This window comes from Argiope bruennichi, chromosome 7 (assembly GCF_947563725.1).
Source record: "Argiope bruennichi chromosome 7, qqArgBrue1.1, whole genome shotgun sequence".
Classification (NCBI taxonomy): Eukaryota; Metazoa; Arthropoda; class Arachnida; order Araneae; family Araneidae; genus Argiope; species Argiope bruennichi.
In genome coordinates this window covers 77,787,796-77,804,273 of record NC_079157.1, presented here as the reverse complement: position 1 = coordinate 77,804,273, position 16,478 = coordinate 77,787,796, and the positions used below count along the sequence as shown (strand labels likewise).

The window sequence follows — 16,478 nt, the reverse complement described above, 5'->3', positions numbered from 1 at the left end:
AACCACTTGGGTTGGAAAGACATATTCAAACATAGAGTTGCGTTTATCACAGAGTCATCAGTGACGTGCTACATGCGTCAGCACACAGAAGTAAAAATGATGTTCCGTGTCCCGTCGATTATTGCTTGCCGAAAACTGTTTACAGGAGTACAGTTTAAGTCAAAAATTAATTAATTTAGAAGATATAAATCTTTTTGTGATTTCTATTAGATATCGGATACTTTGTAAGGTCTCGCTGCGAATTATAGTGGATTGTTTACAATGGATGGAGAATTTCTCGCCACCGCAAGTAGTTAAGCCATCACGCTCTACATTATGGAGACTCACAAATAGTATCATCTCAATCTCTATTAGTCAAAATTGTTCAAAAAATTGGATATACATGTACAAATCTGGTGCTAAATGCATATATATATATATATATATCAAATTTCATCCGCATAGCATTTTGCATATTTGAGTTATGTTCATATACATATGGACATACTTTTTCTTTTACCGGATTTTGTTTACATTTAGACAGAAATCTATAAATTTGAAGTTATGACTACATAGCGAATTTTATCGTTCTAGTTCAATGTATTTTTAAGTTATGTTCACAGAGAGACAGTCGTGTGTGTGTTTTTCGTATTCGGAGAGTTTTTGAAACAAGGAATTTCGTCAAAATCTGGAGGAAATACTTTTTGAAGATAACGATACTTTCTCTGCATAAACGATGAAGTAAAAATTGTTTAATTATTTTTAAAAAGTAAATAAATAGTTTATATAGTAGAGTACAAGATAAATTGAATAGAACTTTTCAAACTATAAGCTCCACCACCACCAACTAAAAAGAATAATAGTGCCTAAAACTAAGAATTGCGACAAATTTCATAAGATTACCTATTTATAAACAAAACAATAATATTTAAGAAAATTGAAAATAATTTTGGATTAAAAAAACATTAAAAGTAATGGAGCAATAATTTATAGAGGATATTTTCACATCTAAACATTAATTTATAATTATTTTTCATGGTTATTTTCCTATTTTTCGTTTTGAAAGTCACGTGATCTCGCGGAGAAAATTCCCCCTCATGATCGGAGGCTAGCAGATTCAAGACTAGAAATGACGGATGGAACACTATGAGTATAGGCTTGGAGTACATTAAATTCACGATAAGTCAATTATCCTATAGTATAATCCTTTCCCAACGAAAAGGTATGGGATTTAATCACATAATAAAGCTTCATAACAGTGGAACGCGTTGTTTTTGTTATTTTAAATAACTTTTAAAATGATAAAAATGTCACTTATCAATAATGACTTTTTGTAGGTCACCATATCATAAAAATGATTTTCAATGACCTTTTAGTACTATTTCTGAAAAATTCAGCGACTTAAAAAAATGAAAAATACATATTTATTTTCAAGAATTGACAGTAGTCTCGGTTGATACAGATTCAAACAACAGATGCTCTTTATTATACGATTATTTCCTCACTCCTTTAAAAATCAGCTAAACTGATTTATTATAACGAGTTATCAAATATTTCAAAAAGAAATTTCTTTAATAAATAGAAATAGTGGCGAATTTAATTCTTTTTACACTTTACTTGAACCTTTAAAAGCCAAATAATACTTTTAAGCAACATGACATTTTGTGTTCTAAAATATTATAAGAAAAAGATTATGTTCTAATTTCTGCTTTTTGCAAATAGGATGCACCTTGAATCAATTTACAATATGTTTCTGGCAATAAAGTGCTGATAAAAACATAAATAAATGGTAATAATTGCAATTTTTTTTCTCTTGTGGCAGCATCATGTCTTGCAGATAGTATATTTCATTGCGCGAAACTGAATTAAAAGCTACTACTTGAAAAAATAAGGTATTTAAATCTACATTTATCACTATTCACAAATCGTTTTCCTCAACTTACACCCAGTATTGATGACTGGCAACAAGGTCCTTTTGGCCTGGTGTTAAGGTCTCGGCTTCAAAGCCGGAGGATTTCACATTCGGGATCTGATTCCATCAAAGAACCGTCTGATGCATATTAAATCCGTCGGGTCCAAACGTCCTCCCGCTGGTGTAGAAGTTTGTAAAGGTGACCAAAACATCGACACCAGCTCAGGTGTCGTCGTCATCTAACCGCGATTCAAAATTACGATGTCCGTCCCGAAATAACACTGGTGTTGCTTTAAAACAGGATGTTAATATAACTGAATCGAACCGAACAGATGTTTGGCAACAAGCTATATCTGAGCCATAAACAGTAATTAAAATAGGTTTTTAAGAGAATTTTTTTCCACGATTTATTCAAAAATTAAAAGTCAAGAACATTTTAAACCAATTTTTTTAAAAAGATCTATCATTTAAGGTCTAAACATTTTCCGGAGTCCGCAAACAATATGTAATAGTAAATAATAGTAATACCAATGTAAGTATAATTTTCCGTGCCACATGTAATGGAATATACGGTCGCTGCCTTTCATTTCAATACCAAAAAAAAAAAAAAAAAAAAAAATGCAGATTGCTAACAGCATAATAATATGAAACGTCGTTCTCAGATGTATACCCCTATTTATAACACGTGACTTATGGCCCTTTTGTCTTTCTGCATTCGATATTTTCGTGATGAGTGGAAGGTTTCTGGCTGCTCCACCCCCACTTTCGAAATTTCTTCCACCCCGTCTTTTTCCAAGGGGGTGGCACTGTGTATCCATGCGTACATTTCGAATGCGGTGTGCTTCAGATACTTCCTGCTGTGTCCCCACCCCCTTCGCTCTCCCGGAACGGGATGTCGCTTCCGGCGAATGCTGCAGACGATATGCTTCGCGTTGGGGGTGGTTGGTTCCGGAATTTTTTTTCCCCTTCCTTTTTGATTCGTCCAACTTTTTCCATTTCGTGTTCTTCTATTTTGCTCGTATGCATGGAAAAGATCGGAAATAGAATTCCTTTTCTCTTTTTTCTTTTTGATTGTACTCCCTTCTATTTCTATATATCGTGTGCACGATTGTGTGCGATATATATTCTCTTTTTTATTATTATTAGCATTATCATGTATTCTTATTCCAGTCTCATTTTCATTTTTTTGAAGTCAATGCAAAAAAAGTTTTTCTTTTTGGCGCTTGATATTTTCTCAGTACAAAAGAGCTGTTTTGATTCGCTGATTGTCTGAAACAAATTCAGAACGGATTTAAATCTGAATACAATAATAGCCACTATTTATTAATTTTTTTTTTAATTTCAGCTGAAAGTTCTCAAAGAAGTATAAAAAAGCTTTTATACCCCCAATGTATTGCCGCATTGTTTGTGCAATTCTTACTTCATCATTACACAATAATAAAGTAAGAATTCTCAACTTGAGCCTCTATTGTGCTATGCACCTAAAGCCCCGTTCCAACGATCTGTGAGCGTTTGGAAACAGGCACACTTTCCCCTCTTTCCCCTTTCTTGTTGTTTCTGGGGTTCTTTGATGTCTGTTCAGTTTACCGACAATTTGCCGGACGCTTCCGACGGACATCCATAAGCGAGGATGGTCATACAATGGGTCAGTAGGCAGATTTATGACCAAATCCATTATTCAGTTACATTTATGCTTTGCTTTGAGACAATTTAAAAGAATTTAGGGATAAAACTTCGTAATTTTGACCTGTGACCAGATAACAAAAACGGCCTCCAAGCTGGCACTTCTCTTCTCACCGAACTTTCTCACCACGCTAGTACATGTTCACTCAGATGTTCTAACACTGTTTATTTGATGAAATCGGAATCTTAGTGGAATTAGATTTCGAACCTGGAACCCAACAGCTCCAAAGCTGAAACTTACCATCAAACAACGTAGAGACTGACGCATCATGCAATATTTGATCCAGTTTTAAAAAGTTCTGTAAAATTACTGGAACACATGCAGAGAAAAAGATTTTTTTAAAGTTTCAAAACATTTTTCATTCTAAAAAATTATATAATAAAAAAAGATTATTTTTTCCTTTCTTAATAGAGTTTGAACCTCACCATGTTTTATTTATATAGTGGTCGTAAGCTACAGCTAGAATTAATTCAAAATGGGACAGACCAGTTGTTGGGTGTATTAGCGCAAGACTGGCCATACTGCGGGGACTGCATGGAACAGACCAAAGCCAGAGAGGGACTTGGTAATGCTTCGATGACAATAACGGCAACTGATTGTCCCAAGCAGATGAAGCAGCGCTCTCTGGGGTAAAGTTTGAATAAAGACCAAACAAACAACTAAATGTTGTTACTAAACATTACTCCCACATTTTAAAAAAATCAATGCTGCAATTTTGCCCGCGTGTAACGTAACCCTAATAAAAAATTATATACTAATTGGACTATTGGATTAAATAGCCCAGACAATCGGTAACACAATTATATAATTTCTATTATATAAAACTTTTTTATGAAAACATTGCCTTTTAGTCGTTTTGCGATTGGTGGATAGCAAGTCATGTGACACATGTCATTTGAGGTTTGTTTTGCCAGCATTGTTTGAAATACTTATTGAAAATTATTCTTAAGACGCAATAAGTATTTATATTGCACTTGGCGGTGAAATGGTCTCAAAAAGCTTTAAAGTAAAGTTTTAATTAATACCAAAAGAGTGTCAAACAATATTATTTATTAATTCTACTTTTTAGACACATTGTTTGTGGCAGCACTGATGAATAGCTTTCCGGTTTGTTTACCTTTTTCGAGTAACGGAAATTTTTCGTCACTCGGCTAACAATCGTCTGAAAACTCAAGCAATACATGTGTTAACCCAGCATTGTTTCCTTTAAATAGTAATGGGTCGTTCAGCATTATCAGATGAAGAAAAATTGAGGGAAAAAACGAACCTAAATTAATTATTCATGATAAATTAAATTAATTAATGATCAACGTGCAATATTTTCACATCGTCATTTGTGTAGCATTATTCACAGCGAATCTGGAGCTGGAATTAGAATCTAGGGTAAAGTAGGCAGTATTAAAAATTGTTTTTAAGGATACTTATATAGTATTTCATGTTGCTTAGTATTTACTAACTATAAGTAAGTATCTTTTAGCTATTTTAGGAAAGTTCTTATTTAAATTGTTTAAAAATTTTTAATTTTAGATTTTAATTCTTATTTTTTTCTGAAAAAAGTTAAAATTAGGATATTTCTTCTAAATTTTAACCAATGCTGAAATATATATTTTTTTAATTTGGGTTTGAGCTTTTTTTTTTGTTTGTTTGTTTATGACATTTTTAAAACCGTTTGTTTCCATTTACTTTTGTTGCCTGAAGGAAGAGAATCAATCCCTCAGGAAATCCCACTAATATGTGGGACAAGCATGATTCGAGGACAGCATCGGGGTTGGTGAACGAAAGCGAGCAGGAGGCGAAGACTCCCAAGATTTTTATAATATTCTTTCAGATTTCAAAAGAACACATTTTCTATTAAAAAGTCACAGGACTTCTTAAATTATACATGCATATAGGAACCAGCATAAAATGCATATGATATACACTAGAATTTCATATCTAAGTCAAGAAAGCAGCAATTAAACTTTTTTAGTTTGGGGAAACTTTTTTTTTGTATTAGTTAACAACGATAGTTTATTATAAAGAAATATTCTTCGCTCAGCTGGAGGTTTACGAATCAGCATGCTCGAAAAACTGATAAGTCAAGTGCACCAGTGAGGTCTCAGGCAGCGCAACCAGAGATCAATCAATAGGTAAACGGCTAATCCAGCCAACAATGGCGAGAAACTCACGCAGAGTGCGCCAACAAGAATGCAACCTCTTTCCTATCGAAGAAGCAAAAGATAACGGCAGATGAAACGCTGGAGGTACAAGACGGAAGAGACAAGAATGCGAGAAAAAGAAGGGCGAAAAAATCTATTTTATCTACAGACCCCAAGAAGGATGGGAAATTCCTTTTATTTTCATATTTTCCCGAAGCCCAATCTTATCGGCAACACTTGTCCCGGCCACCTTCTGCTACTTATCCTTATCTTCGAGACCCCGGCGGGCAAGAGTCAACTAATTTTTGAACACCATTTCGGAAGTTAAGCGAAGTGGGCTTTAAAAAAAATAAAGAGCAGATATTCCGACCAGAGTGAAAAAAGTTGACATATCCAGATAAGTAAGCGGAGAAGCATGTATATGTTTTTATCAGTGACTTCGGGATGAATGAGTCGGTTTCTAACTTTTATGTACGATACTTTTATAAATTGGAAGGGAGGCGACACGGGGGATAGAGGTGGAAATTTTATTTTAAGAACAAGGACACCATAGTCAGTAAAAAATGAAATAGTTGGTAGTAATTCAGCAAGTCATGGGCACGAATTCAAATTAACATCACTGGAAGTTTAGGAATCTACATAGATACAATATTAAAGTAAAATACCTCTGTACGTCTGTCAAATTAGTTAAGGTAGGTGACAGCATTGGAAGGTCGATTTTTCACGAAAATATCGAATATATTTTACTCAATATCAATATATATAATTTACTCAGTATATTTTACTCAATATCAATACATAATTTACTCAGTATATTTTACTCAATATTAATATATAATTTACTGAATATATTTTACTCAATATTAATATATAATTTATTCAATATATATATACATATATATAAAATTTACTCAAAATATTTTATTCAATATCAATATATAATTTACTCAATATATTTATAATTTATTCAGTATATTTTACTCAATATTGTTAATCTTTGAATAATTTTCTTTACAAAATCGTTTGGATTTTGTTTCTGCATTCTTGTGGAAATTACGACAATTTTTATATTTGCATATTTTATATTTTAATATTATTTATATCTTTAAATGATATTTTCTGAAATTCTAAATTTTGAATTAAAAAAAAATCTTTTTACTGAAAACTTTAAAAGTTAAAGAAAAAGTTCGTTGAAAAATTTTTGTGCCAAGCAGACATAGAAATTTCTAAACATATTCTATAGTTCCTATATTGTTATAGAATAAGCAATCTTTTCATTTAAAATGATTTTACAGTTATTTTCGCGCTTTATAATGCAAAAAGGTTTGAACTGGCTAATATATTCCTTCAGTTACTTGCAAGACTTTCTACAAATCACTACATAAATTAGCTAAAAGGATTTTGCTTTACACCCCTTTATAGATTAAAAAAAAATGTTTCTGCCACATTTTTAACATATTTCATTTTATAGGTATTTCTCTAATATATATTTTATGTAAAAATTTAAAAATATATTTTAAAATCTTTTTTTAAATTCATTTTGAACGTAGTTACATACTTTAAATGAAACCAGCGGAAATGGTCTTCAAAAAACGTTCTTGCAAATTCTCTAATGAATGTATTTTTAACAGCAATCCGTTGGCGATAAATCGTTAGCAAAAAATTATTAGTGTGGGATTTTTGGCGATTAATCGCTGCGATACGGTTAATGCACAAGCACTAGAAAACCGAATACTATATTTTGGACGCCTTTTTCGGACCGATTAAACCTAAAGTTTGATACAGAATTACAATTGTAGTCATAAAATCATATAACAGATTTCATATATAAGCCAATCCAGCGTTTTTGAATTACCATTAGCACTTGTGAAAGTACAGACCGACAGACAGTAAACGTTTTAGTGGATATGGTTCCAAATTTAAACTATTCTGCACTTTAAAAGTTAAATCTATGTGCCAAATTTTATCCATCTCGCTTTCTCCGTTTAGTAGTTATATTCGGAAAACCGCACAGGTAGACTTCCTTTGAATAAATGAATTTCGATCAAAATTTAATAGAAATTCACAAATTGTAATAAAAGCAATATACCAAATTTTATCCGTCTAGCTCAAGCTTATTTTGAGTTATCGAATTCCCGAGCAGACAGTTGGAATTCCAAAAATGTGTTTTTCGGATTCAGAAAAGTCTGAAATGTGGAAATTCATCAAAATCTCGACATTCTGATTTTTTGACAATTACAGAATTTTCTCTTGATGAGAAAGTAAAAAAATAAAGAAAATATTTTCATCGTTCGCACTGCAGCATTTTGAATCAATTATTTAAAAGGATACAGCAAAGAAGCATGCATATCGATTTTATGTAACTCGTAACCGAATATCTATCTAGAAAAGTACGTAATAAAAAATTTTATCACGCACCTTGATTTTTTTTAAATTTGTGTTTAACTAATAATTATATATGTTAATATATAATAACTAACAATACTATTCAATAATGATAAATTACTAGATGTGTTACATATGCGCATTTTTTTTTTCAACCCAAATTGACAAATATTATAACAATCGGTCATAAATATTTTTTGCGGTTTACAAAATTCAAAGTCTTTTTTAATTTGACTCACACTACATTTGAGTTTGGCGTACTTGATAGACACAGCAGATGATGAAAACAATTAAATCATTCATAGGTGAATTTTGGAATTACAGAAGCATTCACAAAAGTATACTAAAAGAGTTGTTGCGCAAAATGATTGTGTAAAACATTTTTTGTAGGAATTCCAGATGAAAATTTAATTAAATTTAATTAATTATTAAAATCGGAAAAAACAAATACAATAGTATCATAGGGAAAACACAAATATGCTGAATTTTCAAAACACGCATATAAAAAGAGTGAAAAACTATGTATGAAATTAAAACATGAAATAATAAGTCAATTTAAATAAAAACATAAAGACGAACTGAAATTCAAAATAGTAATAATAAAAACAAAGCAAAATTGAAAATAAAGATAATGGAACAAAATTCAAAATAATAAGAAAAACTAATCAAAATTCAAAATAATAAAAAAGAATAAGTATTCAAAATAAAAACGGCCCAAGGTTTAAGTATTATTAATAATAATAAACTGAAGGAAAATTCAACGAAATAATAATAAAAATAAAACAAAATTCAAAATAATAATAATAAAAACGAATCAAATTCGAAAAAAAAAATAATAACGAATCAAATACAAACTAATGATAAGAAAAGAAACAAAATTCACGATAATTATAATAAAAGCGAATCAAATTCGGAAAAAAATAAATAAATAACGAACCAAATACAAAAATGATAAAAAGAAACAAAATTCAAAATAACATTTACGATGAAACAAATTAAAAACAATAAGAGCGAAAAACGAACTCAAATTCAAAACACAAGGAGTAATAAAATAAAACTAACAAAACGAAGAACAAATTTAATTTAATTACACATCTTTAACAACAGTTCGAAAATTCAGTACAATATCCTTCAAGAAATATTAAATACTGTTCCACACGAAACAAAAAACTTAAGTTCACTGATATTTATGACACATTAAAGAACACTATTCATTTCGTGGAAAAATTCATACTCTAGCACCCAATCTCATTAGCAGTCATGCGCACACACATATGTCCACCTTTAAAAACGATATTTTCTCTGCCACTAAGATGCAAACCCTCTCATAAGGGGGGGGGGGATCCATATCTATATTCATACCCATATTCCGGTAGCGTGATTGCGAACTACGGCATGCAACATACCGTGATCGCGCCCTTAAAAGCTCTGCCGGGGCTCGAAGATGGGGGAGAGGACTTTGCGTGCGGGGGTGCACCTCCCCTTCACCCATCCAGGGAAGGGTGCGGTTGCAGTGATGGACGGTAAAAGTCGCGACACGTGACAGTCGTGCGTGTAGCTTTCCGGTAAGATTGAGATAGCTGACCCCGGAGAGACTGATGGAATGGGGAATGGGAAGGGAAATGAAGTGAAGAATATTGGGAAAAGAATTGTGGCTTTTGGGACAGTCGAAGTCATTCCCCGAGTTCTGCGCGAACAAAACTGCTTATTTTCGGTCAGAGATCCCAAATTAATTGGAAAGTTTCCAAAGACCTGGTGGAAGTGTAATGATATATTGCGAGGTAAGGAAGAAATCACGCGAGCATTGCGAAAAACAAACGATGTTGTAATTATTTTTAAATTAGTTTTTGGCGCTATAATTATTCCTCTGATTTAAAGTAAATTCCAAGCTGGAAAACATAGTGATATCACGTTTCAGTGAGCAGCAGCATTTAACGATGAATTATTATGAAAACTGAATATGAATTCGCATTCAAAACTAGTACTGCTATTAGTACCATTATTCTTTTCGCCACTGCTGCTGGTCAGCGGGATATCAAGCTTACGTGTCCTTGCCGCACATATCCTCATACATATCTACCAGGACTTAGTAATTTTTTTTTCTCGATCCTATTATTGGTCAATAGCATAGTAACAGGAAATCACCCCGAATATATACCAATTCTTTCACCAATACTAGTAGTCAAAGGCGCAGAGAGGGCACATATCTACCGGGACATGGTAATTTTTCGCTACTGTTAGTAGTCACATATGTCAACCTGGTTATGGCAATTTTTCGGTACTGTTAGTAGTCACATATGTCAACCGGGGTATGGCAATTTTTCGGTACTGTTAGTAGTCACATATGTCAACCGGGGTATGGCAATTTTTCGGTACTGTTAGTAGTCACATATGTCAACCGGGCTATGGCAATTTTTCGCTACTGTTAGTAGTCACATATGTCAACCGGGCTATGGCAGCAATTTTTCGCTACTGTTAGTAGTCACATATGTCAACCGGGCTATGGCAGCAATTTTTCGCTACTGTTAGTACTCACATGTCAACCGGGGTATGGCAATTTTTCGCTACAGTCAGTAATCATCCATGTCTACCGGAGTATGGCAATTTTTCGTTATAGTTAGTAGTCACATATGTCAACCGGGCTATCGCAGTTTTTCGCTACGCTTAGTAGTCATATATGTCAACCGGGGTATGGCAATTTTTCGCTACGCTTAGTAGTCATATATGTCAACCTGGGTATGGCAAATTCTCGCTACTTTTTTAAGTCACATATGTCAACCGGGCTATGGCAATTTTCGCTACTGTTAGCAGTCACATATGTCAACCGGGGTATGGCAATTTTTCGGTACTGTTAGTAGTCACATATGTCAACCGGGGCATGGCAATTTTTCGCAACAGTTAGTAGTCACATATGTCAACCGGGGTATAGCAATTTTTAGCAACAGTTAGTAATCATCCGTGTCCACCGGGGTATGGCAATTTTTCGCTTCTGTTAGTAGTCAATGGCGCAAAGAGGACACTTGTCTACCAGAACATAGTGATCTTCTCGTTACTTGCCAGAAACGAAGCAAAAGGAAATGGCTCTAGGTGTATAGCAATTCTTTAACTTTTTCTTCTAGTCAGTGGCGTTGAAACGACAAATGAATCCAGAGATCTCGTAATTTGTTTTTATCACTGTTAATGACTACAGTTAGTGACTATCACTGTTAGGACCAAGAGATTTTCCTCTACTAAGCAAAAGACGAATGTCTCTTATTTATTATTGTTCACATTTGCCTCTTATTAAGCGAGGGTGTGATCTAGTAATGCAATTTTATAATGCTTTAATAATTTAATTAGTATAAAATCAATTCATAATTTCATAACTTTGTTGAGTTTCACAATAAACTATTTAACAAACTACAGTCCATTTCATGTTATTGAGACGGGGGAGAGATCATATGTCTATATGTCTGAAAGTCTAATTTGTATATTAATAAGGGAAGACGTTATTTACTTTCTACTCAACTTTTATATCTAATTACTTCAAGCAATCTATTATATATGGGGTGTTTACGCTGTAAACTATTTTAAAATCTGAATATTTTTCAATTTTTTTTAAATATTTGTTTTTTATAATATAATTTCTTATTTATAAATATCAGTTTGGATCACCTGGTATTTATAAAAAAGAAATATTATATAAAACTAACAAATACTGAACTCGCGCCTTTTAACAATGCCAAAAAAAAAAAAAAAAAAAAGATGAACAGCAGAAGAAAAATTTTAATTAAAAGTTATTAAACCACAATTGGTATGGGGGTTTACTATTATTCTTTTCCATTCAAAATTAAAAAATCCAATTAACATATCGGCTAGTGTTCCTTCTTAAATTTGTGCTAAACAAATCATCAAGAAATTTTACAAAGAAACAAACAAACAAACAAATCCTCAACCCTAAAAAAATTACATTCAAAATAAGAATAGACCTTACGATTCTTTTTAGAAAAACTTATCCATTTCTCTAAGATTACATAAATTTGAACACTCTTATTTTTCTCACAAAGACAATCAAAATCTTCAGGTTGCAGATAAAAGTTCTTCTAGGCATGGAAAGGCATTAGGCTGACAGCAAGATGGAAAATGCCTCTTAAGCCTGGTTTCAGAGCAAGGGCTTGCTTACAGACCTGTGGCGTTTATCCCTTAATCCGTTTCCCTCTTACGGGGGAAAATTCCCACCGACTCGAGAAACGAATTCCCTACGGCTTTACTCAACAAGATCGGTGGGATGAAAATCTGTAGGATTTACACCGTTTCGATCTAGATAGAACAGAGGACGTAAAACCAGGTACCTTTCATTCTTTACCAACGATACCTCTTCATCTCTTTCAGGAGTGGAAAAAATTAGAATATGTTTGCTGTTTTAGAAAAAGGAATTACCAAAGTTAAAGGAGTGGGAATTAAGTAGCATTGTTTCATTACCATATAGTTGTTTTTTAGGAAGTTCATTAACGCTTAGATGGAACAGTGGGTTTGGGGTTCATTCTTCGAATAATGAGTTTTCTCTAGAACTTTTTAAAACAATCTTAAGCTCTCGCCTTTTTTTTTGTTCCAGCGTATCTGTATCTGTATCATGAACGGTAAATTCTAAAGCCTCGCTCTCATGGTCCGTTGCCTTTAGGATGTGGTCGTAAATATGCTATTTCACCCATTGAGGGACCACTCTCGCCTGTGGACGTCGATCGGGAGCTTCCCGCAAACTATCGGTAAAATGAACAGACATGAAAGAACCCCAGAAAGTCATAAACTAGAGGAAAGAGGGGAAAATGTGCCTGGCTCAAGGCGAGTACGGGACGTCGGAAAGGGGGTTAACGGATACAAAAGGTAACGTTTTGCTCCTGTTATGTTCGTATTTTAGGGGTTTCCGTTTTGGCACACTGAAACTATTTATAATAATAGTTTCAATAATGTTGCATTCTGAATGCTTGCATCTGAATCTAAACTAATGATCGCGATTAAAAGAGGGTTAAAATGAGATGTAAATATATTTATACACACATATGGAAAATTTATCAATATATACAAGTGCAGATAAAAATCAGAGACTGGTACTGACGTGTTTTCTATGAGGAATTTGTCCTTATCGTTCTCCCTGCACGTTCCCTTGGTGGAGATGGTGCCGTTGTAGATTCGGATGGGATCGGGGCTGCCCTTCTGGAACCAGCTGCCCGTCCAGCGGCTCGGAAAGCTACACGTATCTGGAAGAGAAATTAAAGAAGTTTTGGTTAACAGACTCATGTCATCTTTTCATATATCGCAATAACTTTAGAAAATGTAAATGTAAGAACTTTATCCAGTATAAAAACGCTATATAGCTATTTGCGGGAAACCAATCGGAATTAGACAAATCGAGAGGCCATATTAGAGAGAATCAGAAAGAATTTTGTTTTCTGAAAAGAGTCCCGTTTATTAACTAAGAATAAAGAAGAAAAAACTTTATTCATTTATTGCTTAAAATTTTAAAATATCTCTGCTATTAGAATAAATATTGCTACTGTTATTTTAAACCAATCAGAGACCATATCGAGAAAATGCTGCATGTTGATTGGTGGATGTAAATTTAAGAACTTTATAAAGCAATTTACGGAGCACGAAATAAAATTAGACAAATAAAAAGCCGTTTAAGAATATCAAGAGAATCAGAAAGAATTTTATTTCCTTAGAAGAATCTCGTTTATTTACTGGAAATAAAGAATCAAAGAGTTTTTATTCATTTATTGCTTAGAATATTAAAATATCTCTGATATTAGAGTAAATACTGTTATTATTTTAGACCAATCAATGGGTAAATCAAAGAAATACCGCATGTTGATTGGTAGATAACTCTTGAGATGGCCATTGGAATGGTCTAAAATAGTGGTACACGTAATTCGGTCAGTTCAGGGCAAAAATGGGAGGACTTTTCCCGTTTAAAATTTTAGAATATCAAGCATTCTTTACTAAACAATGTTAATAGGATTTTAAAAAATGCATAAAAAATTAGATTTCTTATTTTTTTCCTATAGAATTTTTATTGATTCAGACAACATAAAATACAATTCTTTAAATCATTTATATCTTTTTATTTCCGAAAGAGGAATATATGCCCATTTCTAATGGCTAAAAAATTAGCTAATGGATCTTAATTAGAATGAAGACACAGCTATAACAAGCTATTAAACATTAAGCTATTAGACACAGCTATAACATCGTATTAAACAAAACACTGCGTCGCAATGTTTTGGTGTTTATAAAATTACCCTCAGAAAGTTTTAACCAGTTAACTGTTTCGACCTCTTCGTAAAACTGTGACTGTAACTGTGCCCCTGTTCAACTTATGTGATTAAGTAAGTGATAAGTAGGATAAGACAGGAGAAATAGGTAGTAACAAACTGCAAATTGTCACTACTTATTACTCCTGACGAATAAACTCGTCAAAACGCAAAATGTTGTACTTTTGCCATGAAGAGTATATTCGTCAAAAACAGTTAACTAGTTAATTCACCAGTGTTAATTAGTTTCTAGTATATCAGCTATACCAATAGTTTAAAAATGAGCTTGAAAAGAAGAGAAAAGTTTGAAACGTTACTCGGAATAGGTTGGCTGCTGCGGTTTAATATTTTAATGAATGAATATCCCAGCCGGCGTCCTGGCATAGGGGTAGCGAGTCTTCCCCGTGATCTGGGCGTCCCGGTTTCGAGTCCCAGTTTGGGCATGGTTGTTCTTCTGTGTTCTATCTGTGAGGTGTGTGAATGTGCCCCCCTGTAAAAAGGGGTTGTGCAAGCGAAAGTGCGAGTTTCATCTTCATATGAGCTAGAAGTCAGACTTCTGCCCCTCAGTCTTTACCCTCAGAAGTTACTGCACCCCTTTTCCGTGGTAACGTGGACACGATATCAGCATCAATGAATATCCCAAAGATACTTTATAAAGTCTAATTGCGAACAGAATTTTCCAACCCACGGCCTACCTTTCCTAAACAAAATGTTACAATTTTTTATTTATACTTTTGGCAAACGATATTTCAAGATTTATCGAATCTTTTAATAGTCCACAAATACTATTAAATCGAAAGAAATGAAACTTCCCAAAAAAACCTATTGCCAAACTGCTACCAAGATACTAAACATAAAAGCGCGCATTTTGGTCCAAAAGGGGAGCGGGTTTAAAAAAAATCCCTTCAAGCACCTATAGCCATGTCATAAAAAAGTGTTTTAAGAGTTTTCACAGCCACATTTGTGATTTAAAACACAAGCGAATAGCGCATTCTGAAAGGCATGCCGCGCCCTCCTTTTAAAAAATAACTCTCAAACTATCCAAGTTTCATTTTGTGTGTGGTAAAAAGATGACAGAGTTTTTAACGCATGAATATTTCATAAAGGTCTGAGGGGCTGGGGTTTTTTTTTTTTTTTTTTTTTTTTGTATTTTTCCCCCTTAAGGCTAGGAACATTGAGTTTTCCTGACCTTTTTAAGGAAATGTTTTGGACGCTGAACCAGAATCCGGAAAACGCCGGCCTTTTTGTTTCGCTACACTTTTTTACTCGATTTTTGCATAAAAGGCGTGGAACTAAAAACTCCGGCCACCCCTCTACCCCTTTTTCCTCGGTGCTTGAGAAGTTACAATGATTTGGCAAGAGAGAGAGAGAGAAGGCAGCAAGAAATATATGCGTGAAGCCGGAGTAAATAATGCGTATTTTCGTGTTCTTTATTTTTCTTAACAGAAGCAGATGCCAAAAACAGAAATTTATGAAAAATATATGGGTGCTGTCAAAAGGCATTTGCATGACGAGCAGGTAATAGACAGTTTAGGTGCCGCAACTTTAAAGCGAGAGTTTTAAACAAAAAAACAAAAATGTGTAGTGCTCGTGGAATGCAGGTTTGTTTTAACCTCTTATTATGTCAACGTTTGTCTCCATTTTACCACACAGATTTTAGATAAAATAAAACCTACGAAAAAATACAAAGCCTTCATTTATAGTCTTTGGGCCACCCCCGTACGATTCACAAATGGCATCCAAAGTGTGTTGTGACTTATGGCACTTTATAAGCCAGCTGACAGGTATCTGTCAGCGATTCAGGCCGAATGAGCGTCTCTTGTTTATTCAGTTGCGCCAACTAGGGCCAAGAGTACGACTTAGTTACTCGCACGTCATAACCCTTTTAATGGGGCGGACTTCATTCATGCATTTCATTCACTCATCCACAGATCGTAATTTAGACCTGAATCAGAGAACGATTACCTCTGAACCAGTACCTCCAGTGGTATTACTCTCGACATGGAGGACTTTGTGACCACGACAGATTTATACACCACACATGCGGAGAGTCTTCGACCGGCAGGGTTCTAACTCGCAACGCAAGGGAT

General features: G+C 33.7%; 1 protein-coding gene across 1 annotated transcript in view; it reads right to left on the bottom strand.

Annotated features, from left to right (window-relative positions):
• Positions 1-16,478, bottom strand: part of LOC129975204 (uncharacterized) — a 439,639-nt gene that overhangs the window by 153,957 nt on the left and 269,204 nt on the right. The window contains exon 2 of the mRNA XM_056088192.1: positions 13,194-13,335. Within this exon, the coding sequence (XP_055944167.1) occupies positions 13,194-13,335 (142 nt within the window). The remainder of the gene's footprint in view (positions 1-13,193; positions 13,336-16,478) is intronic.